The sequence below is a fragment of the Oncorhynchus keta genome, chromosome 27 (assembly GCF_023373465.1).
Source record: "Oncorhynchus keta strain PuntledgeMale-10-30-2019 chromosome 27, Oket_V2, whole genome shotgun sequence".
In the NCBI taxonomy this organism is placed as follows: domain Eukaryota; kingdom Metazoa; phylum Chordata; class Actinopteri; order Salmoniformes; family Salmonidae; genus Oncorhynchus; species Oncorhynchus keta.
Window position 1 is genome coordinate 39,255,481 of NC_068447.1, and position 25,354 is coordinate 39,280,834.

At 41.0% G+C, this 25,354-nt stretch overlaps 1 protein-coding gene and 1 long non-coding RNA gene across 2 annotated transcripts; one reads left to right on the plus strand and one right to left on the minus strand.

Moving 5' to 3' along the window:
* The first annotated feature begins 1,649 nt into the window (after positions 1-1,649).
* Positions 1,650-4,062, plus strand: LOC118359999 (uncharacterized). Its single transcript, XR_004820794.2, has 3 exons — positions 1,650-1,763; positions 1,848-2,267; positions 3,566-4,062. It is a non-coding gene; the product is annotated as an uncharacterized LOC118359999 (long non-coding RNA).
* Positions 4,063-4,228: 166 nt separating this feature from the next.
* Positions 4,229-8,633, minus strand: LOC118359482 (lysophosphatidic acid receptor 6-like). The gene is made up of 2 exons (XM_035737997.2): positions 8,188-8,633; positions 4,229-7,859 (listed from the first exon to the last, which is right to left on the minus strand). The coding sequence occupies exon 2, from the start codon at positions 7,769-7,771 to the stop codon at positions 6,788-6,790; it is 984 nt and encodes a 327-aa protein (XP_035593890.1). The 5' UTR covers positions 7,772-7,859; positions 8,188-8,633; the 3' UTR covers positions 4,229-6,787.
* Positions 8,634-25,354: the final 16,721 nt, after the last annotated feature.

Genomic DNA, 25,354 nt, shown 5'->3' on the forward strand with positions numbered 1-25,354 from the left:
GAGAGGAGATAACAGGGATAGACAGACACATAGTTGATAGGCTACAGAAGAGGCTACGCTAATGCAAGGAGATTGGAATGACAAGTGGACTACACGTCTCGAATGTTCAGAAAGTTAAGCTTACGTAGCAAGAATCTTATTGACTAAAATGATTAAAATGATACAGTACTGCTGAAGTAGGCTAGCTGGCAGTGGCTGCGTTGTTGACTTTGTAGGCTAGCTGGCAGTGGCTGCGTTGTTGACACTACACTAATCAAGTCGTTCCGTTGAGTGTAATAGTTTCTACAGTGCTGCTATTCGGGGGCTAGCTGGCTAGCTAGCAGTGTTGATTACGTTACGTTGCGTTAAAAGAACGACAATAGCTGGCTAGCTAACCTAGAAAATCGCTCTAGACTACACAATTATCTTTGATACACAGACGGCTATGTAGCTAGCTATGTATTTATTTATGTATATATTTACTACATATGGACTCCAATGAAGTTGTAGAAACATCTCATAGCAAAGGGTCTGAATACTTATGTAAATAAGGTATTTCTGTCGTTTTAAAAAATTGTATGTAGTCCATTTTAAAATAAGTCTGTAATGTACCAAAATGTTGGATAATTCTAGGGGTTTGAATACTTTCCAAATACATTGTACAAAACACAAGAAAACCACGTTTTTGACAGACATTTTTTGAATGAACTTTAAAAAAAATATTATCCACCGTCAAATCTCGCTTAGGGCCTCTAAAATGCTGGAGGCGGTGCCTGGCCCTGCCCTGCCCTAGTGGTCATACATACATAATAGGACCTTTATTCTGCATTGTGAATTTTTGTATAATTTTATGATTTTTTTCTTACCTTTTTAATGGAAAAACTGTTTTAAAAAATGGCTGTTTAACCTTTTAACTGGCACACCAAGAAAAAGTGAGAAAATGTATTTTTCGTCAAAATTTGTATGTAGCCTCAATATAGGCCATAAATTAAGATGTTGTTTATGTGCATGATTTTAACTTTGACAATGCATCACGATTATCTCAACCAGCCAGTTGTTGCCCAATTAGCGTAAACTAATTTTGTACTGAAATTTGCATAGACTTTTTCAGTCATCTAAAAAATTATACATGCTTTTACATTATGTCTGCTTCATTAACTTACAATGGAAGTTAGGACTGATATCAAATATTAATAAAATATGATACGTGTAAAAATATGAATATTAGAATGCATGTAAATGAATGTTTTCAGTTTATATGCTTAAAGTACCAGTACAATTACATGTACTGAATGATATTATGAAACATATTGAAGATAACAGTCATACAGTGAATAATGATATGGATTTGAAAGGATTTTTGGATTTACACAGATTTTAAAAATCCCATAATATTTCTCTATTGTCCGTTATCTCTAGCTTTGACTTAATAGCATTCCGTTAATGGGCAACTCAACTTGTAAATCAACAACATATTAGTAATTTAATCATTTTGAAGTTATGTTTTCAAGGTCAACAACATTTTACAACATTCTCATTTCCCATTTTAAACACAATTAGTCAACTAAACGTGTGGTACTGTAAATGAGGTTTGGTTTTGCTCAAATGATTTAGATCCATGCTTATGTGTTCTATAATAAACCATTTTCATTCTGTGTTGTCATAGGGCTGCGTGGTCGGCCTGACATCCTCATCTCAGAGTCTACCTACGCCACCACCTCCCGTGACTCAGGGAAAGGCACTTCCTGAAGAAAATACATGAGACAGTGGAGAGAGGAGGAAAGGTGAGGACCACCACACAGGTTTCTTCTGTCCCTTTAGCTAATTCTGTCTCTTTAGAACTAATGGAGGAAATGTTGTGCTCTCAGGTTCTGATGCCAGTCTTGTCAGCCCTGGGAAGAGCTCAGGAACTGTGCATTCTATTAGAAACATTCTGGTAAGGTTTTGATTCCGAGTTTAATTTGCCAGTTCAATTAGTATTGTGATCATAGTGTCCATTTGTTAAGATGCCATTAATTGTGTGTTGATTTGGCGTTAGGCAATTCAGAAAATAATTTCACAGTAACACTCCTCTCCTTCCAATGGGAGCGAATGAACATGAAGGCCCCCCATCTACTTCTCCACAGGGCTCACCGAGAAAGCCAATCACCTCTACAAACTCTTCATCACCTGGACCGATCAGAAAAACCTTTGAACAGAGAAACACGTTTGAGTTCAAACACATCAAGGCCTTTGAACGCTCCTACGCAGACAACCAAGGACCAATGGGGCAGAAACATCATATTTTTGTATGCTACTACTATAACATTACTTTACAGTTGCAAAAGTTGAATGTATGTTTAGGCATGGATATGCTTTAGATACAGACAATTCCAATAATTTGTCCATTATAGATACTATTCTTCTTACCCCAGTGAATATTCTACATAGTCACTGTAGATCTGTTATTATTAGGTTTATCCATTAAATTGTGTTGGACCAGATAGTGTGCGACTTTCTAAATGAAATTATTGAAATATCACTACTGAAAAATGTGTGTTCCATGCTGGTCAGAAATGTTGCATGCTGGTCAGTCTCTACAGATTTTCAAGAATGTTTGATTTGTTACATTAAAGGTGCCTTATGCAGAAATTGCTCTGCCGTTTCCTGGTTGCAAAAATTCTAATAGTTTGTCTAATCTCAGTTTGTGACAAAATTAGCAAGTATAGTGTAGAGAATCATTGTACCATCTACACCGGTGTGAAATATATTTGTATTAATGTGTTTGAAGCTGGTGTACAAAACCGAAAGTAAAAGATGCAAATCCGAAACTTAAGAACAGGAAGCATAGGCATAGCACACATTGAACAGATCTACCACTTCTTAGACTTGATTTCAATGAGTGACAGATCTAACTAACTGGCAAACACAAAAAGCCTATTTCAGGGGGTAAAGACCCCCAGAAATTGGCCAATCACCCTCTACTGGCAAAAGTAAGAACTGCCAAAAAATGCACAGTGAAAGTAAAGAATCCATTTTCTGTCATGGAAAAGTGTTTTTATTTTTTTTTAGCCATACTAAGACAAACATGACAAAGTGTGTAAATATGAACACATTAGTGCAGGATATGAATAAATGTATTAAAATGCTGGAAGTGGATGCTGGAATTAAAATAATTACCACGCGAAGGAGAAAACGCCGTGCACATTAAGGAAATAGAAGCCTCTCTCTAGCAAGTTCCTGTTGTGTTCAGTGATTTAAGCAAATAAATTCCGGGCTATTAATTGAAGTTTGATGTAGATTACAGAGCTGAAGTAAATACCAATTTCTGCGAAGTTGGGGAGAAAAACAATCCTACTTTTTATTTTATGTTTATCAGATCATGACTGGGTATTGTGTGCAAGGCACCATCAGACTGACACAAGATCCTGAATGGTCAACAGAAACTGGAGATGGAAAATAGACCAACTCTAATACAAGATGAGATTATATTGAACTTTATGTATAAGCATGGTGTTACTGCAGTAATAGATATCAAATGGATACGTTGAAATTGAGATCGGTGAGCCAACCTGCTGAGTTTGTCCTCTGTCTGTGACCCCTGCAGGTGGAGTACATGTCGTTCAGCATCCATGCAGACGCTAAGGGCATCATGCAGCTCTTCCGCATGGCAGAGCCTCGCAACATGCCGCTGGTGCACGGAGAGGCCAGCCAAGAAGATGGAGTTCTTCAACTTCTTCAAGATCGAGCAGTTCAGGGAGTGACACCAAGATGTCCTTGTAACCCTAACTGTATCAAGAATGTCAGGGGGTTAGAGAAAAGGATATAGAATTGCAGTGTGTGCCACATGTTTGAGGAGCTCTGGGTAGTGTTTAGTAGTAGGGCACAGCAAAATGTTTTGCAACAGAAAACAACCGTCTTCTTATTAGACAAGTTCACATTTCGCAGTGGGGAGAAAAAGGTTTTCTCCCCACTGAACAGCCCTGGTATTATCCATTTATTTTGATCGGTGTTCATTGTTTGTGGATTTGTAAAAAGTTATTTAATACAGTCGATGCACTGAAATGAAACGTCCGAAAATGAACACTTGGATTATAGTGATGTTTGTGAGATCAGACATAATAATGTAAAATATGTTTAGATAGGTGTAACCTAGAGCCACGTGTGTTGAATTTTAATCTGAGGGTATCCTGTTATTGACACACTTGTTGAATTATGCAAGAGATTGTGAAAACAAATTAATGAGGCAGTCTAGACCGCAAATGCGAGTGCAGGTAGTGTAGACAGAGCAAATGTTGTTTGGTGTTTGTAGCCATGTTCCTCCCCTTTATGTTAATTTATTCATACATGCAAAGGAACCAATGTATTTATTCAGATGAGACACAAATATTCTGATTTTTAACACACACACAAAAAATACCTGATTCAATAAGAAAAAGTATACATGAGTGCATTCTAAGACAAAAAGAAGTGACATTTGAGAGTGAATTGAATATCTGAATTCCCACCCGAATCACTGAATTACATTCATTATTTGTACTTACCAGTAAAATATTTTATGTGCTAGAATTCAGTCGATATCTGATAGATGACAAAAATGTGAATAGTTTAGAGTATCTTCATGCATTGTCCAAGAATGTTGCATTTATTACAATTGTTTTTAAAACCTTAACAATTTAGATGACCAGTTGCCAGTGTTTGTAATTCAGGGTGTTTTATTCTCTGCCTTTGGCCTTGCAAGTTTTTGTCCTATTATTGCCCTTGGTTCACTTCTCCCCCATTTGTTCCCCTGCTCTCCCTGGGTGTAGAGTCTTCGGCTGGTCTCTCCAGAGCAAGCTCTTAATGAGCTGGGCCTCAACGTGCACCAGCTCCGCTTCACTTGCCGAGTGCAGCCCCACGACGCCCTCATCAGGATCTACACACACCTCAATAGGTACAGTAAGACAAAGTTGACAATTTTTATTCTTATTTGGGTAAAGCTTGGGCATACAATGTACAAAGTTTGTTCTATGTCTTGAGCAAAGAAAAGTATACATGTATCACAAAATAAAGTTACAGTAAGAGGACTAATATGAATGATTCATTCTCCCATTTCTCTATGTATTGCCTCTGTTCTCGTCTACTGAAAGGTTACAGCATCCAGCACCTCCCAGGCTCTTCAGCTGAAGAGCTATCAGGTAAGGAGGACGGGTGTTGGAAATGAGTGTTATTGTGCCAGACCACAGTGTCTGGGTGCACTGTCCATACATGGCTTGAAACAGGGTCTGCATCGCAAACACGCGTGACCGTCTGTTCGACAACGTACTAGCCAGTTGCACCACTGAAAAGCGATGTGATTGGAGGCAGTTCAAGCTTTGGAGTGTGCTTACGGTGCTAACTGAACCCTGTTGCACTATACACATTATGGCGCAGCCCACAACCTTAAGGAGTCCTGGGGTTTCTATAACTTGAGTCACCGTCGCCATATCCTGTGACGCACTTCTTTGACCAAAAACATCTAGCGACAGCAGTACATGCAGCGACCACAAGCCAGAACCTTTTCGAATCTAACCCTTTTTAGATAAACACTATGTAAATGTCAATGATATGATCAAAATACACTTTAGGTTAGTATGTTTCCTGATAGAGTACTACTTACGTTGGAGTCATTAAAACTCGTTGTTCAACCACTCCACAAATGTCTTGTTAACCAACTATAGTTTTGGCATGTCGGTTAGGACATCTACTTTGTGCTTGACACAATAACTTTTTCCAAAAATTGTTTACAGACAGATTATTTCACGTATCACTGGAATTGTGATACAGTGAATTATAAGTGAGAAGTTTACATACAATAAGTTGACTGTGCGTTTAAACAGCTTGGAAAATTCCAGAAAATGATGTCATGGCTGAAGAAGCTTCTGATAGGCTAATTGACATAATTTGAGTCAATAAGAGGTGTACCTGTGGATGTATTTCAAGGCCTACCTTCAAAAAGGCCAGACTACGGTTTGCAACTGCACATGGGGACAAAGATATATAACTGTTTGGCCGTAATGACCATCGTTATGTTTGGAGGAAAAAGGGGGAGGCTTGCAAGCCGAAGAACACCATCCCAACCGTGAAGCACACGGGTGGCAGCATCATGTTGTAGGGGTGCTTTACTGCAGGAGGGACTGGTGCACTTCACAAAATAGATGGCATCATGAAGTAGGAAAATTATGTGGATCTATTTAAGCAACATCTCAAGACCTCAGTTAAAGCTTGGTCGCAATTGAGTCTTCTAAATGGACAATGACCCCAAGCATACTTCCAAAGTTGTGGCAAAATGGCTTGAGGACAACAAAGTGAAGGTATTGGAGTGGCCATAACAAAGCACTGACCTCAAATCTATAGAAAATTTGTGTGCAGAACTGAAAAAGAGAGTGCGAGTAACGAGGTCTACAAACCTGCCTCAGTTACACCAGCTCTGTCAAGAGGAATTAATTGAGTCCATGTAAACTTCTGACCCACTGAGAATGCGATGAAAGAAAATCTGAAATAAATCATTCTCTCTACTATTATTCTGACAGTTCACATTCTTAAAATGAAGTAGTGATCCTAACTGACCTAAGACAGGGAATTTTACTAGGATTAAATGTCATGAATTGTGAAAAACTGAGTTTAAATGTATTTGGCTAAGGTGTATGTAAACTTCCAACTTCAACTCTACATGTATGCAAAGGTTTGTGGTTTACGATGGCAAAAAAATTGCTTCATCAATTGGCTTCAGAGTTTGTGAGTAGAATATAAAAAGCATACAATTACATTAGCTGATTGGATACAGTTGGAGCTAGTTTATCCAAACCATTCACTGTGCCACAGCAATGGTATAGAGCCCCCTATTCCTCCTGGCCCAAATCCATCTGAACATGGTGATGGAGGGACTCCACTTACAGCGACTAGTGGTGAAGTAGTAGAGCAGGGGGTCCAGACAGCTGTTGAGGCTGACCAGAGCCAGAGTCACCTGCCGGGCATTGTAGATGGCATTGGCATAGGGACAGTGATGGATGGCCCCTTGACGGCGGAGCAGGTGCAGGAAGTGAACCACATGGTACGGCAGGAAGCAGAGCAGGGTGATAGCCAGGATGGTGTAGATGACCCTCAGGGCTCCGCGGGCCGTGTTGGTCCGGATGAGAGCGATGCGTCGTGCCACCAGAGGGTAACACACCAGGATGACCACAGAGGGTAGTAGCGAGCCGAAGACGAGACTGAATAAGCTGTACGGCGCCACACGCCTGTCCCACTCGTGCTTTGAAAAGTTCTCAAAGCAGCTACGGCGCTGGGAGCGACCTCTGCCAGGTTTGCTGTCCAGAGGTCCCACTCGGATGAAGGACAGAACAGCCACCCCCGCCACCACCCACACTGCCACACTCACCACTACAGTATAACACGAGTTCCGGAGCCTCAGATAGATGTGAGGATGGGCGACGGCCGTGTATCGATCCACACAGATACAGGTCATGAAGGCGATGCTGATGTAGATGTTGGCGAAGAACAGCGTTCCTGTAATGCGGCAAGCCATGTCTCCGAATACCCAGTCGTTTCTGTTGAGGAAGTAGTGGATCTTGAAGGGCAGGGTGCAGAGGATGGCGGTATCGGCGAGGGCCAGGTTGATCACGTACACGTTAGATGAGGTGCGGGGAGTGATCTTGAAGATGAACATGTAGAGGGCTCCCACGTTTCCTGGCAGGCCCAGTGCCATCACCAGACTGTAGACGGCTGGGAAGAGGTAGAACTGGTAGTCTGCTGGGGTACTGCAGTTGCCAGGGAAATCTCCAACAGATGTATTCATTGTTTCAGGTCGGATAATAAAAATGAGCTTGTAGGTGACAGTGCCAGTGGGAGAGTTTACTTCTGCTTTCCTTTGCTGATTATGGAACCTATGGTGAAAGTGTTCACGGTCAGATATTATCACTGTTGATGTTTTACAGAAGATATTTCTCATCCTATCCTCTGCTTGCTTGACTTATCATGCCGTAGTTCACCAATACAATCACAGCTTCCATTGTAAAAAGTTGCTGTTTGAATTTCTTTATCTGATTTACATTTTAGTCATCGAATTGAAACTATCAAGATATTTTTCAACTTATGAACACCGTGTGATGATGGCTGTATTCTGTGACTATAGGCTACAATTCTTAACTATGACTAAATCACGTAAACTGTGTTGGTAAAAGATAAAGTATGTTTAAAGAAAAAAGTACTTGCGTTTCTGAAGAACACTCGCTGGATCCACAAATCCACCAAAAAAAGTCAGCTAATTATTACATAGTAGGCTAATAAACATGAGCACTAAACAAATGCATTGTCTGTTTCCCCCCACACCTTCATATGAGCTTGGTGTCATGGGCATGGAAATTTCTTTGTGAGCTCTGTCGCGTGAGTGGGTGGTGCTCAGTGCTATATCAAACTACACAGGAAATCTTCAGTGCATGTACTGTGCTCCTCCGTGGGTGGGTTGTATATCAGACACCAATCATCCTGTCATGTCGTGGCCTCGTTATTATTTTAGTTGAAGGTGTTAGACCTCATTAATAACAGTACAGGACTAGCTGTCAACACAAGCAAGCCATGCCATTGCCACAAGGTCAGTTTAAGATTGACTTACTTTATAATTGACCTACTGTTTCATCTTCTACTTAACTTGCATGATAGTTTAATGGATCCTTGATACTTCCCTGGGGGTTGTGTCCTCACTAAATGATGCTAAGCTTGTCAAATTGGTGGCACTTGTCAGTGCATTTGATATGCTATTCTGGGTGTCTTGACTCTTCTTCAACACTGGAGGGCGCTTAACACAAGTCAAATGTCCTTACAGCTGGTCATATCATTGTCTGCAGCACAGCAACAAGCCATACCGCTGACAGTAAAAGCAAAATTCAAAAGCATAATTATTGAAAGGGATTTTGATCCATATATTTGCTGTGAGGGCTTTATGGCTTTGTCGATGTACTGATGCTTATATGTTATTCAAAATGTAATTTAAAATGTAATTTAATCCAAAATAGGATGTTTTGACGTTGACATTCAAATCATTATTTTGTTCATTATTTTTTTGTTATTCTCTAAATAATAATGCTAAATTACACACAACAATTCAATACCATGTATATCATCATCATGGAATATCCAGCAATGCATATCTTTCATCCTCTTGGATGACTGGAATGTTACTGAAATCCATTATTGATTTGTACCGTAAGGGTTGTTCAAAGAGAATAATCAGGTGCTGTTCATGTTGTGAACTATTCCTGAAAACCGTAGACAACTGGTTTGGACCTGGTTATAAGAACAGATGGGAACCCCCCCCATCACCACCAGGGAGAATCCAACACAGCCAGAGTCGGTTGGACACAGGCAGCAATCACCGGCCAGATGTACTGTAGTCTTCTTGGCCAAGCACAGCATGATGGATGGCTGACACACACAGTCACACCCACAATGCACGGCTGATAAGTCACAGAATCAAGTTAGATGATGGCTGAAGCCAGGAAGTAGCTCTCTCTCTCATCCTACCCTCACTCTCCAGCCCCCCCCCCCTCTCCGCTGTGCTGTTGCCTAGCAACGCTGCTGCTGTACTCACCAGTCGTTCACAACATCCAATCCCACCCTCCCCGAGAGGAGGGAAAGAGAAAGGGGGATACCTAGTCAGTTGTCCAACTGAATGTACTCCACTGAAAATGTGTCTTCCGCATTTAACCCAGCCCGTCTGAATCAGAGAGGTGCGAGGGGGCTGCCTTAATCGACATCCACGTCTTCGGCGCCCGTGGGAAGAGCACTGCCTCTATCAGTGTTCGACACATTTTACCACAGCCACAAGACACGAGCGAGGGCTAAGATATATTTTGTAGCTGCTCACTTGATGGTAACTCCATACACTGTAATTTCCCAAGCGGTGTATATATCTAAAGTAGCCTATGTGAGGGTTTAGTAATTAACCTGTGTGAAAAGTGGGTTGAGAGCTGATAAGTGGTGCTTAAAATGGAATCTCTGCATTCAGATGAGGGTCAGAAACCATACATATTTACTGAGGGTGTGAGGAGACAAATGAAATAACAATGAAAAGCTGAAATGTCTTGAGTCAATATGTTAGGGCAATCCTAAATATGTTCAGGAGTAAAAATGTGCGATAACAGTGTGTTAACGTGATTTTTTATGTTTACCTCATCTCTGTACCCCACACATACAATTATCTGTACAGTCTGTACTACCCTACCCTCTGTACTACCCTCAGTCGAGCAGGGAATTTCAAACACAGATTCAACTACAAAGACCAGGGAGGTTTTCCAATGCCTCACAAAGAAGAGAGGGGGAAAAACTGACATTGAGTATCTCTTTGAGCATGGTGAAGTTATACTTTAGATGGCGTATCAATACACCCAGTCACTAGAAAGATACAGGTTGTTCTTCCTAACTCAGACGCCAGAGAGGAAGGAAACCACTCAGGAAATGGTACCATAAGGCCAATGATGACTTGAAAACAGTTAGAGTTTAACAGCTGTGATAGGAGAAAACTGAATGACAGAGTGAAAAGAAAGACTCCTGTACAAAATAAAACATTTCCAAAATATACATCCTGTTTGGAACAAGACACTAAAGTAATACTGCAAAGTTTTTTGCAAGAAATTCACTTTTGTCCTGAATACAAAGTTTTATGTTTGGTGCAAATCCAATACAACACATTACTGAGTACCACTCGTCATATTTTCAGGCATAGTGGTGGCTGCATGTTAAGGGTATGCTTGTAATAATTAAAGTCTGGGGAGTTTTTCAGGATAAAAAAATGTACGGAATGGTCTTATCACAGGAAAACCTTGTTCAGTCTGCTTTCCACCAGACACTGGGACATTAATTCACCTTTCAGAAGGACAATAACCTAAAACACAAGGCCAAATCTACCCAATGAGTTGCTTACCAAGAAGACAGTGAATGTTCCTGAGTGACCCAGTTACAGTTTTGACTTAAATCTGCTTGAAAATCTATGGCAAGAACTAAAAATGGTTGTCTAGCAATGATCAACAATCAATTTGACAGAGCTTGAAGAATTATGAAAATAATAATAGGAAATGTTTCACAATCCAGGTGTGGAAAGCTCTTAGAGACTTACCCAGAAAGACTCACAGCTGTAATCATTGCCAAAGGTGCATCTACAAAGTATAAACTCGGGGGTATGAATACTTATGTAAATTAGATACTTCTGTATTTCATGTTCACAACATCAACAAAAAACAAGTTTTCATATTTAATCCATTTAGAATTCAGGCTATAACACAACTAAATGTGGAATAAGTCAAGGGGTATGAATATTTGTATCTGCATATCACGCTGTATCTGTAACGGCTGTCGTGGGTTGAAGAAGGTGAGGACCAATACGCAGCGTGGTAGGTGTCCATATTGTATTTAATACGAATACTGAACACTTGAACAAAAACAATAAAACGACAAAAAAATGAACAGTCCTGAACGGTGCAGCAAAACACAGAACAGAAAAGAATCACCCACAACTCAAAGGTGAAACCAGGCTACCTCAGTATGGTTCTCAATCAGGGACAATGATTGACAGCTGCCTCTGATTGAGAACCATACCAGGCCAAACACAGAAATCACAAACTATAGAAAAAAGGACATAGACTGTTTATTTGGACATGAAGCTAAAAAAGTTTAATTTGGCTCTTTACTCCATAAGTATTTGGACAAATTCACTTATAGTGTATTCAATTTGTCAAAAGTTTAGTATTTGGTCCCACATTCATAGCACGCAATGACAACAAGCATGTGACCACAAACTTGTTGGATGCATTTGCAGTTTGTTTTGGTTGTGTTGCAGATTATGTTGTGCCCAATATAAATGAATGGTAAATAATGTATTGTGTCCTTTTAGAGTCACTTTATTGTAAATAAGAATACAATCTATTTTTTTCTGAACACTTAAATTCATGTGGATGCTACCATGATTACAGATAATCAGCAAAGAACAGTGTATAATGCTTACCTTCCCTGTTATTGCCAATGGCGAAAGGTTAGTGTGTTTTGAGGATATGATCTTTGTGCATCTGTTACTTTCAAATGCATTATTATTCACAATTCATTCATGAGTATCTGTGGTCATGGTAGCATCCACATTGATGTAGAAGTATTCTTATTGACAATAAAAGTGACTGCAAAATGTGAATTTGTACAAATAGTTGACACCTTCAAATGTGGGGCCTAGATACATAGTGTTTTCATTTCTAAACGGTAAAAATACCTTCAAATTAAAAGGGGACATTCTGTAGCAGAGAGTGTTAATACAAAACCATATACAAAATTAATAATGCGACTAAATATTTAGGAAGAGGTAATCTTTTCATGGAGTTTGTGAAGGAGTAAACCACATGAAAAAACAGCTTAGTAGTACGCAAATGTATTTATTTATCAAATTCAGTTTCCTAGTTCTGAGGTTCTGCATAGACCTGCCCATATAGGACCTGCCTCTGTACAATAGCCAACTCTAAAGCTGATTGGTTGACAATACATTTTCATTTCCATTCACTTTAAGCAACAAGCGCCCGCACTGTTGATTCTGAAGGCCTGGGGGCAGATTTTAGACCCCTGGCAACACATGATGGCTGAATATGATTGGATAAAAGATCTAACATAAAGACCAGCCCTCCAAATCTCAACCTGGGGCTGGAAGCAGTGCAACCGAGAGGAAAGCTATGAAATGAAGAGTATAACTCTTACTCAGGGGAATAATTTAATACATATTTGTGGGAAAATATATATTTTTTAAATTATATTCTGATGATGTTTAGGCCAGCAGAGAAGGCCTTGCTGGCCCTGACGGCCCACCACTGAGTCTTGCCCCCCTTGAAGTTCTTGAGAGAGCAGACAAGGAAGTGAGAGAAGGGAAGAAGTCCATTCGAGCAGCAGCAAAGGATAAACACATTGACTGAATAGCTAGGTTTCCATCCAATTGTCCGGATTTTCCTTGCAAGTATTCTAAAACCTGCATAAAGAAAATATGTGGATTTTCCCACCAGTGGTGTTACTCTTGTTGTTGCAGACAAGAATCAGTGTGTGATGACACAGTGAACACAAAATGTACTTTTTCGATTAAGTTTTCATGTACTGGATAAAAATCGAAAGATCAATGTGTTTCTATCGCATTTTCAACTCTACGGATAGTTTTGCCGCACACCATTGCGTTACAAAGCAAATGTGCCTTCTCTGGTGTTGGTATGTGCGCAGTTTCTAACAGCTCGCAAATACCGTGCGGGTAGACTAGTCTACTTGATGAGATTATTATTGATAAGAGCAAGAATATTTTCATTTGTCAAACAGCAGTCAAGCATCTATCATCATGTCACTCACCAGAATAAGGCCCTTGATATTTATTGGAAAGGAGAATCAAGCTCATCGCCGTGCACTTTCACCACCCTGTGAAATTCATCATAATTTATTTAATCTGTAGCCTAATAACTGCATAGTGTCATGAGTGTCGGGGGACCACACACCATATCATCGCGTCACTCCAACTTTACTTCGATAAGATGGTTATTTTATCAATATTTGCGCATAAAGGCATTTCCACCATAATTTCTCGTACATTCATTTTAAAGAGACAAAAAGATTCCACCATGTCGAACTAACAAATTATCTGTAGGCATTTATAGAATTGTACAGAAACTTGCAGTGTCCATCATAGCTGTCATGATTTTTATTAATTTAGTGCATTTGGAAAGTATTCAGACCCCTTGACTTTTTCCGGATTTTGTTAAATTATAGCTTTAATTCTAAAATTGATTAAATCGTTTTCCCCCTCATCAATCTACACACAATAATAACAATAATAACAAGGCAAAAACAGATTTTATAAATAAATCAAATTGAATAACTAATATCACGTTTACATAAGTATTCAGACCATTTACTCAGTACTTTGTTGAAGCACTTTTTGCAGCGAATACAGCCACAAGTCTTCTTGGGTATGATGCTTGGCACACCTGCTTGGCACACCTGTATTTAGGGAGTTTCTCACATTCTTCTATGCAGATCCTCTCAAGCTCTATCAGGTTGGATGGGGAGCATCGCTGCACAACTATTTTCAGGTCTCTCCAGAGATGTTCGATCAGGTTCAAGTCTGGGGTCTGCCTGGGCCACTCAAGGACATTCAGAGACTTGTCCTGAAGCCACTCCTGCATTGTCTTTGCTGTGTGCTTAGGGTCGTTGTCCTGTTGGAAAGTAAACCTTCTCCCCAGTCTGAGGTCCTGAGTGCTCTGGGCAGGTTTTCTTGAAGGATCTCTCTGTACATTGCTTCGTTCATCTTTCCCTCGATCCTGACTAGTCTCCCAGTCCCTGTTGCCGAAAAATATCCCACAGCATGATGCTGCACCACCATGCTTTACCGTAGGGATGGTGCCAGGTTTCCTCCAGACGTCACATCCCTGACCAAGGCATTTCTCCCCCGATTGCTCAGTTTGGCCGGGCGGTCAGCTCTAAGAAGAGTCTTGGTTGTTCTAAATTTCTTCAATTTAAGAATGTTGGAGGCCACTGTGTTCTTGGGGACCTTCAATGCTGCAGATGATGTTTTGGTACCCTTCCCCAAATCTGTGCCTAGACACAATCCTGTCTCAAAACTCTACGGCTTGTTTTTTTCTCTGACATGCACTGTGTCAACTGTGGGACCTTATATAGACAGGTGTGTGCCTTTCCACATCATGTCCAATCAATTGAATTTACCACATGTGGACTCCAATGAAGTTGTGGAAACCTCTCAAGGATGACCAATGGAAACAGGATACACCTGAGCTCAATTTCGAATCTCATAGCAAAGGGTCTGAATACTTATGTAAATAAGGTATTTCTATATATTTTTTAAATGATATTTGCAAAAATTCCTACAAACCTGTTTTTACTTCATCATTATGGGGTATTGTGTGTAGATTGGTGAGTTATTTCTGTCTGTAACGTAACAAAAGGTTGAAAAAGTCAAGGGGTGTGAATACTTTCCGAATGCACTTTACAAATGACTGGATGGAAACATGGTTAATGACACTGAAGGGGTACATTGACATAAACGAAAATGAACATGTACCTGTGTGAATGAGAGCCTATGATAGACGTGGAGTCTGAGCTTGCTAAACATAGCAAGAATCTCACAGAGCAGTTTCATGGGCGTAATAGCCTCAAATGCAGAGAACTTGCCTATGACGTGGCACATCAAAACAACATCCCTGTCCCAGACAGAAATAGAAGGGTAAGTGATATTGAACAGAGAGCTCTACAGAGTGCTTCATAGTAAACATTTAATTACTTTAATACACATATCCAGTACCAGTCCAAAATTTGGACACACATACACATTCAAGGGTTTTTCTTTATTTTTACTATTTTCTACATTGTAGAATAATAGTGAAGACATCAAAACTATGAAATAACACTTGGAATCATGTAGTAACCTAAAAAGTTTTTTTTAAAGCAGCCAACAAGGGCTCAGCATATGTGGGAACTCTTTCAAGACTGTTGGAAAAGCATTCCAGGTAAAGCTGGTTGAGAAAATGCAAAGCTTGTGCAAAGCTGTCATCAAGGCAAAGGGTGGCTACTTTGAAGAATCTCAAATATAAAATATATTTTGATTTGTTTAACACATTTTGAGTTACTACATGGTTCCATATGTGTTGTTTCATAGTTGTGATGTCTTCACCATTCTTCTACAATGTAGAAAATAGTAAAAAATAAAGAAAAACCCTTGAATGTGAATGTGTGTCCAAATATTTTGAATGGTACTGTATATGTGTATTAAAGTAATTAAATGTTTACTATTTCATCCCATATTCCTAGCACACAATGATTACATATGTTTCTAAGCACTTCTAAATTAATGTGGATGTTACCGTGATTACAAATAATACTGAATGAATCTTAAATATTGATGGGTGAGATAGTTACAGAGGCATAAATATCGTAAACGGTTCACCCGATATGAATGAAAACACCCTCAAATTAAAGTCGACAGTCTGCAATTTTACCTCATAGTCATTTTATCATTTCAAATCCAAGGTGCTGGAGTACAACAACAAATTTGTTCCTGTCCCAATACTTTTGGAGCTCACTGTATATCTGAATGTAGGCATACATTTAAAATTACAATATACCACACCCCCATACCATGAATTAAACTGTGACCTACCAGCACCACCAAGCACTTGTCACAGACACCATCAAGCACTGTCACAGGACACCACCAAGCACTTGTCACAGGACACCATCACCCACTTACCCCAAGGTGGCTCAACTTACCCTGCCCCGACGCTCAACTTACCCCATACCGGAGAACAATCTATGTTTTTAAAGCTGTTATGTTTACATGAATTCTGATTATTTCCAGGGATACACAACAACCCCCCCCCCCAAAAAAACAAATGTGAAGATTACTAGAATTCCCTTGACGTAGTGATGCTGAATGTAAAAAATGGCTCAACGTACTCCACTCTCCCCAACTGTAGTCTCATGAAACATTTGATCTCAAATCCAAAATACTGGAGTATAGAGCCAAATTAATAGTTTTAGCCTCATTGTCCAAATACATACATACGCAGGGGAGTGTGTATCTGTTAGGATTGAGGGGGTGGAGACTAGCAGCTGAGTAAAGCCTGCAGCTCATCTTGCCCTACCTTTCCAAAAAAACTAAATGCATCACATACATTCACCATCTGAGTCGGAATTATTGAAATAAACGTAATGTCTTGACAGTCAGAGACAATGGCTTTCAGAACTCTTATAGTGATAGCTTTGAGTCCACACAATGAAGCACTCACTCTCTCATCTTTGTTAACACTTTCCTGGGTAATCAGCTTAATGCTAATCTTCACTGCTTCACTCACTCATCCCAGAGCAGTTCCCTTGTATTATTGGCGAATGTTCACTTAATTTTTTTTATTGTCCTCTCTGAAAATGACTGGTACTTTTCAGTTATTCAAGGGACTATTCAAGCATGGAATTTGACAAGCCTACTTTGGAGAAAGCGTACCAGCGTACTACTTCCTGGTCAAAGGAGACATGTGCATTTGAAATGTGCTGCTTTAGCTCAGAAATAGAGGGGAGGGTATAGAGATAAGGAAAGATTTGTTTGCAGTATCATGGAAGATGCTCAGCAACTAACTATTAGTTCAGGTCTTAAGAATGTCCCAGAAATCATACATTCAATGCTATATATCTATGTACTTTCACAAAGCCCAGTGTGTCCTTGTATTTCGTTGTTTTGCCCATCTCTGAGTACGATCATCAAATTTTGTGAAGAACTGTTACATTCCAGTGTCATAAAAATGGCATTCCAAGACCTTCCACTTGGGGTTTGATGTTCTGTATCCCTCTTCTTCAGAGCAGCTGGCAATTTGATATGAACAGTACTTTCCTTTGTACCTGTACCAGCGGGTCTGACTATGACCCTGATTCATGTTAGCCAGCCGTGGCTTCATAAGGATACTCTACTCTTGTTATCTTGGCTGAAGACTTCAATTATGATTATGACAGCACTCAGGCTGCTATTGACTTTGAAACAGTGCTTCCTCTACAGCACAAAGACCTTGTCGGAAGCAAAGGGGCTTTGCCTGCCTGGCTTTGACTGTCAGTCCGAGGCTCCTTAAGTAATTAGGCTTACCCAGGCTAACACGATTAACACACAATGGGGCCAAGGTCAAAACTTTGAATGACTCTTACTACTGAACATATTTAAGCCTGGTTGCTTTTACATACTTTTCTTAATGGATGTTGACATACTGAAGGCTCCTCAGCAGAGTTGTGATTAATGTCTGGATCCCTCCCTGGGTTTATATAATGTAAACTACTTTCTAGGTTAACATATATGGATGAATATGCATTTAAAGGGGCAGCAGGTGAAACAAAAACATAGCGTTCTCCCTGCCCCTGTTTCGGTAAAAAGCCTAGGGATGGGTCTGAAGAAATGTAACCACTCTCAAATTCAGAGACTTACCATGCATGATATCAAAATGATAGTTGAACCATGTTTTGAGGCTAAATATTGTTTGTTTAAATTAACTTGGTTTGCAAACGGAGTAAAAAAAAAAGCTCATTAATGGGTATGACAGTGCATGAGGCGTTTAGAAGTTATATTCTTCAAGAATCAATGGGTACATGTCATTCATGGGTGGTAGGGTAGCCTAGTGGTTAGAGCGTTAGACTAGTAACCAGAAGGTTGCAAGTTCAAACCCCTGAGCTGACAAGGTACAAATCTGTCTTTCTGCTCCTGAACAGGCAGTTAACCCACTGTTCATAGGCCTTCATTGAAAATAAGAATTTGTTCTTAACTGACTTGCCTAGTTAAATAAGGATTGAAAAATATGGATGTAGCAACTGCAGATTGCCCCTTTAAATGTATATTTAAAGAAACATGCCACTACATTACATGTATCCTGAAGAAGTGCATTACAGAACCAGCACTGCATATGAGTCATATGCATGAGATGATCATCGCATTTACTTGTCACCCAACATGCTTTTACAGAGTCATATTTAATGCACAGGCCTGAGTGAACATATTATAAAATGTACACCAAGGAGATCTAACTAAAGTATAATTTAATCAGCTCTCTTCAACACGACTTATTGATTTTACATTTGATTGGCACTACCTTGTACTAGCTTGTGTGTACAATCACACACAAAAATAGCTTCATGTCAGTACATTGCAGCACCCAGGAATTGAGAGAGCCAGATGTGACGTGTGCACACAAGAATACACGACCAGCAATTCCCAAAGTTGTCTGGGCAAAAAAAAACATTTACACCTGATGTTTTCATTTAGTCCCTATAGGTGCTGGCCTTGATATATCTCAGTGAGATACATATTCTTCGCATAGGGAAGGAAGGCTCTTTGCTGGCTTGCCTCCAGTAGCCAATGCTGCAGCTTAGTGCCCTCGGCAGGCCGATAGAATGGAGGGAGCAGTGGGGCTGAAAGACTTGGTAATCAACATTAACAGGGGCTCTTGAATTAATCATGGCTGCCGTTAGCATGTTGGCTAAGTGCCTCGGGCTGGTCTCATACCTCTCTGGTAAAGGAAACAGCATCGTACGAGCTTGACCTACAAAAGGCCACGAGGGCATGAGACACATCTTGTACAAATGTTGTATACCCCAATGTGTATGTGTGATGATGTTTATCATTAACCATTTCAATGATTGATAAGGTGCTCACTCTCAGGTTATTCTCCAATGGAGTCGGATGCTGAGTCTTCGTAGTAAAGTCTCACTAATCATTATCATTTCAGAGTAACTGTATTGTGTGATGATCAATAATGAACCACTACAAAGAACCCACTGGGAGAAACGTGATGACGTTGAAACAATACCGATACTGATTGGATTTGCAAAAAGTCAACTTAAGGGAATTTAGTATTTTTTCATACAAACTTTTAACCTTAAAGCCAATGTCATGGTGAAATGTCTTGTTAAATTCATGTTGAATTCACATTAGTTGCATAGCCGTGGGAAGTAGGGGTGCTGAGGGTGCTGCAGAACCCCCTGAAAAATCAGAATAAAAAAATATATTGATAAAAAAATATACACATACGTATGTATATGTTTATATGTATGTATGTATATATATGTGTATATATATATATATACAGTGGGGCAAAAAAGTATTTAGTCAGCCACCAATTGTGCAAGTTCTCCCACTTAAAAAGATGAGAGGCCTGTAATTTTCATCATAGGTACACTTCAACTATGACAGACAAAATGAGAAGAAAAAAAATCAGAACATCACATTGTAGGATTTTTAATGAATTTATTTGCAAAATATGGTGGAAAATAAGTATTTGGTCACCTACAAACAAGCAAGATTTCTAGCTCTCACAGACCTGTAACTTCTTCTTTAAGAGGCTCCTCTGTCCTCCACTCGTTACCTGTATTAATGGCACGTGTTTGAACTTGTTATCAGTATAAAAGACACCTGTCCACAACCTCAAATAGTCACACTCCAAACTCCACTATGGCCAAGACCAAAGAGCTGTCAAAGGACACCAGAAACAAAATTGTAGACCTGCACCAGGCTGGGAAGACTGAATCTGAAATAGGTAAGCAGCTTGGTTTGAAGAAATCAACTGTGGGAGCAATTATTAGGAAATGGAAGACATACAAGACCACTGATAATTTCCCTCGATCTGGGGCTCCACGCAAGATCTCACCCTGTGGGGTCAAAATGATCACAAGAACGGTGAGCAAAAATCCCAGAACCACACGGGGGGACCTAGTGGATGACCTGCAGAGAGCTGGGACCAAAGTAACAAAGCCTACCATCAGTAACACACTACGCCGCCAGGGACTCAAATCCTGCAGTGCCAGACATGTCCCCCTGCTTAAGCCAGTACATGTCCAGGCCCGTCTGAAGTTTGCTAGAGAGCATTTGGATGATCCAGAAGAAGATTGGGAGAATGTCATATGGTCAGATGAAACCAAAACAGAACTTTTTGGTAAAAACTCAACTCGTCGTGTTTGGAGGACAAAGAATGCTGAGTTGCATCCAAAGAACACCATACCTACATGGGGGTGGAAACATCATGCTTTGGGGCTGTTTTTGTGCAAAGGGACCCGGATGACTGATCCGTGTAAAGGAAAGAATGAATGGGGCCATGTATCGAGAGGTTTTGAGTGAAAACATTCCATCAGCAAGGGCATTGAAGATGAAACATGGCTGGGTCTTTCAGCATGGCAATGATCCCAAACACACCGCCCGGGCAACGAAGGACTGGCTTCGTAAGAACCATTTGAAGGTCCTGGAGTGGCCTAGCCAGTCTCCAGATCTCAACCCCATAGATAATCTTTGGAGGGAGTTGAAAGTCCGTGTTGCCCAGCAACAGCCCCAAAACATCACTGCTCTAGAGGAGATCTGCATGGAGGAATGGTCCAAAATACCAGCAACAGTGTGTGAAAACCTTGTGAAGACTTACAGAAAACGTTTGACTTGTCATTGCCAACAAAGGGTATATAACAAAGTATTGAGATAAACTTTTGTTATTGACCAAATACTTATTTTCCACCATAATTTGCAAATAAATTCATTAAAATCCTACAATGTGATTTTCTGGATTTTTTTTCTCATTTTGTCTGTCATAGTTGAAGTGTACCTATGATGAAAATTACAGGCCTCTCTCATATTTTTAAGTGGGAGACCTTGCACAATTGGTGGCTGACTAAATACTTTTTTGCCCCACTGTATATATATATATATATATATATATATATATATATATATATATATATATTTTTTTTTAGATTAAAAAAAAATGTTTTTAACTACATTATTAGTTGAACGATATATGGTAGATGTCTAAATAAATATTTCAGCATCTCAGCTTTGGAAAAAAAAGGTAGTTGTAGAATTACGAACCAGCAGCATACCACCCTGCATCCTACTGCTGGCTTGCCTCTGAAGCTAAGCAGGGTAGGTCCTGGATGGGAGTCTAGCTATTGCTGGAAGTACTGTTAGAGGGTCAGTAGGAGGTACACTTTCCTGTGGTCTAAAAAAAAATATCCCAGGGGAGTGATTGGGGACATTGCCCTGTGTAGGGTGTTGTCTTTTGGTTGGGGTGTTAAACTGGAGTCCTGACTCTCTGTGGTCACTAAAGATCCCATGGCACCTGTCATAAGACATGGGGTGTTAACCGCTGTGTCCTGGTTAAGTTCCCAATCTGGCCCTCATACCATCATGGCCACCTAGCCATCCCTGGCTCATTCATCCCCTATAAATACTCCCCAGGTTGTTGCTGTGAATGAGAATGTGTTCTCAGTCAACTTACCTCATAAAATAAGAATCTTGCAGGATTCAATACTTGGAATTGTAAGACTTGGTACCCTTTCTCTGCAATTGTTATTCTAATTGAATGCAGAAAGAACAAAAACCCTGTCCTCAAACATTTACATCAAAAGGTGCAAAGTTACGCTGGTAAACACTAAAATACATTTTGTTTTTTATTTAAATCACAAAAGTAGTGTACTGGGCCTTTACTAGTCCTGTATTAGTGGACCGATATAGCCATCTTCAGTTCAGGCAACAACAAAAGATTCTGCATTACCCATCGGCAAAAAAATCGTAGCACCCCCACCGCCAAACTACTTCCTGCGGCTATGGTTAGTTGACAACTCAACCAAATGTGAAAAAAACGTGTACGTTGAGCTGACGTCTGTGCCCAGTGGGAAAGCACCTCCCATTAGAACAGCAACATGTATTATCTGTAGCATTCTCAGTAACCCCATTAAGTTTTACACAGCATTCACCAAGCTAGATGCTGTCGTCTGTCTGAGGCACAAGAGATTGGTGGCACCGTAATTGGGGAGGCCGGGTTCGAGGTAATGGCTGGAGCGGAATAGGTGGAATGGTCTTAAATACAACAAACACACGGTTTCCATGTGGTTAATGCCATTCCATTTGCTCCGTTCCAGCCATTGATCATCCTTGGAGAGATTCCCTCTGTTATGCAAAGAGTAGAGTGTAACATCTGGCATGCAATGGTGTCTTGATCCTTCACACTGTGGTGCACTTGGATACTTCCGTTTTGACATTTGATAGTTGAAAGTTGACAGTTGAAAGGTCAAACAATGACTCATTATTCCTCGAAGAGGAATTAGAGTCTACTCTGCTCCAATGAACTGTGAATGGATAATGAAGGCAGCCAATCATCATTTTAGTACTCCGTTATTCTTCACATTCCCTTTCACTCTGTAGGAGATAAAAATCGGTTAGGTAAAAAAGCTGACATAATGGGGAATAAATGTTTGAGTAGGGAAGTTGTGCGAACACACACACACACACACACACACACACACACACACACACACACACACACACACACACACACACACACACACACACACACACACACACACACACACACACACCACACACACACACACACGCATAATATGAAATGTTCATAACAACACCCAAGCCACTCCAGAGGTTCTTCGTCAACCCCTGCAACAGCAGTCAGATGGGATAATGTTACAAGCTTTGTGCTCAGTGATGTGACTCACTCGAAGCTCGCCCCTCGCACCAGCAGACCAAAAAAGGGAGAGAGTGGAATGCATACTAGGATAGTGGAAGGGAGCAAAACTAGGTCACCTTCCTAGAGACCCACCTCTCCCGATATTTCCACGCTTCTGCAGCAGTGCTTGTGTTTGCGGTGAAAGGGCTGTCCCAGAAATCGGAGCCGACAGCATCAACACCCTCGACCTCTTCTCACGATTCAGAGGCTGACATTTTACATCTGCACTCTCTGTGGTGGATGCCACGCAGCAGGGGACAGGTCATGGGTAGGGCAGTATAGGCTAGTGGCAGTCAACCCATGCTTAGACATTTACACATACTGTATCAGTCTTCCACCGCACTCTGAGGCCAAGATTTCATGATGAATATCTGCCTTTAACTGGTTGATGTTTGACCACTTTGTCTTACTATTGTCTGAATAAAAGGACCTAATGACGCCTCACTTTGATCCTTTGTCATTGTTTGAGTGAAGGGCCTATGGATCTACTAAACATTAGGAACACCTTCCTAATAGTGAGATGCACTCCCTTTTGTCCCCAGAACAGCCTCAATTCATCAGGGCATGGACTCTACAATGTGTCGAAAGCGTTCCACAGAGATGCTGACCCATGTTGACTCCAATGTTTCCCACGGTTGTGTCAAGTTGGCTGGTAGTGGATCTCTACTCCGAATAGCTAGTTTCATCTCATCCCACTGATGATAAATCGGATTGAGATCTGGTGACTGGGCAGCCCACTGCAGTAAACTGAATTCACTGTCATGTTCGTGGAACCATTCCTAGACAATCCTAGCCTTGTGGAATGGGGCATTTTCCATGGTGAAAAAATCCATTCACAGAAGGAAACATTGCTGCCATGAAGGGATGCACCTGATTGGCAGTGATTTTCAGATATACTGTGGCATTCAAATGCTGCTCCACTTTTAACAAGGGGCCCAATGTGTGCCACGAAAACACACCGCACACCATCACACAACCACCAGCCTGCAATGTTGACAAGCAGCATGATGAATGCATGTACTCATGTGGTTTCCTCCATACCCTAGTGTCCTCCCATCAGCGAGAGAGAGAGAGAGAGAGAGAGAGAGAGAGAGAGATTACCTGAATACCTGTACCCCATTATAAACATCCCAACAGTAAAAAAAAACACCCCCAACCTCTCCCACAGACATTCCAACCTAGACATTAATGGCATTAACCTGGTGCACACAGAAAACACATGAATCACAGTTTCTCTCATAACACAGAAAAAACACCCCTGCCCGACTCCCGGTTCAACCCGTGCCAAACAGCTGTTAGTGGCCAGGGCAACATGTAGATCCCTCCATCTTAAGTCCCCTGACCTCTTTGGTGCTGGGGGTTTGTAGAGCTCCCTCCATCTAAAACCCACCATACTCTCCTCCCCACATAACCACATTCACTCCTGTTAGGCTCCTAATGTTCCTCACCTTAACGTAGAGGTTGTAGAGGGCTTTGCCTCCCACCCCCCAAACTCCCCCAGTCTCGGAGTGTTAAGCAGCAGACCGGCGGGGGGGTTGAGGACAGCCAGTTTACGCCACAGGGAAGATGCCACCAGGTTGTTGATTATCAGCATCCTCCCCCTATATGACACTTGGGACAGGAGCCACCTCTACCTGGCCAGTCTTGACACCACTGCCGGTGACAGCCCCTCCCAGTTCTTCCTGACCCACCTCTCTGAGCCCAGGTACACCCCCAACATTTTGAGCCCTTCACAACCCCACTGCAAACCCCCAGGAAGCACATGCCTGTCAATACACTCATGCCTGTCCAGCAGACTCCCTGCATGCTCAATGGCTGGTGTATATAACTGCCCCGATAGAGGGCATCCTTGTCTAATGCCCCGTCTCACCCAGACTGGCCTACTGAGCCTCCCTTCCACCTTGACCATACATGATGCTCCAGCATACAACATCTTCACACAGGTCAAAAAACTCTTCCCAAACCCAAACAAAGACATCACATTAAACAGATACTCATGGTCCACTCCATCAAAAGCATTCTATTGATCTAAAGAGACCAGTCCAAAGTTCACATTAGAACCTCTTGACAAGTCCAACATGTCCCTGATTAAGAACAAGTTATCCGTGATTGAGCGTCCTGGTACACAGTATGTTAGATCCTTATGTACTATCGAGTCCAGATGGGACTTCAGTCTGTTAGAGAGGACCTTGGCAAATATCTTGCAGTCCGCACAGAGCAATGCCACAGGCCTCCAGTTCTTAAGTTCACACAAGTCCCCTTCTTTGGGCAGGAGAGTCAAAGCCGCCTGACGGCAGCTCATCGGCAACTCTCCTACCCCGACGCATTCATGC

Coding starts and splice junctions, on each gene's coding strand:
- LOC118359482 (XM_035737997.2), bottom strand. CDS start 7,771: ATGAATACATCTGTTGGAGATTTCCCTGGCAACTGCAGTACCCCAGCA.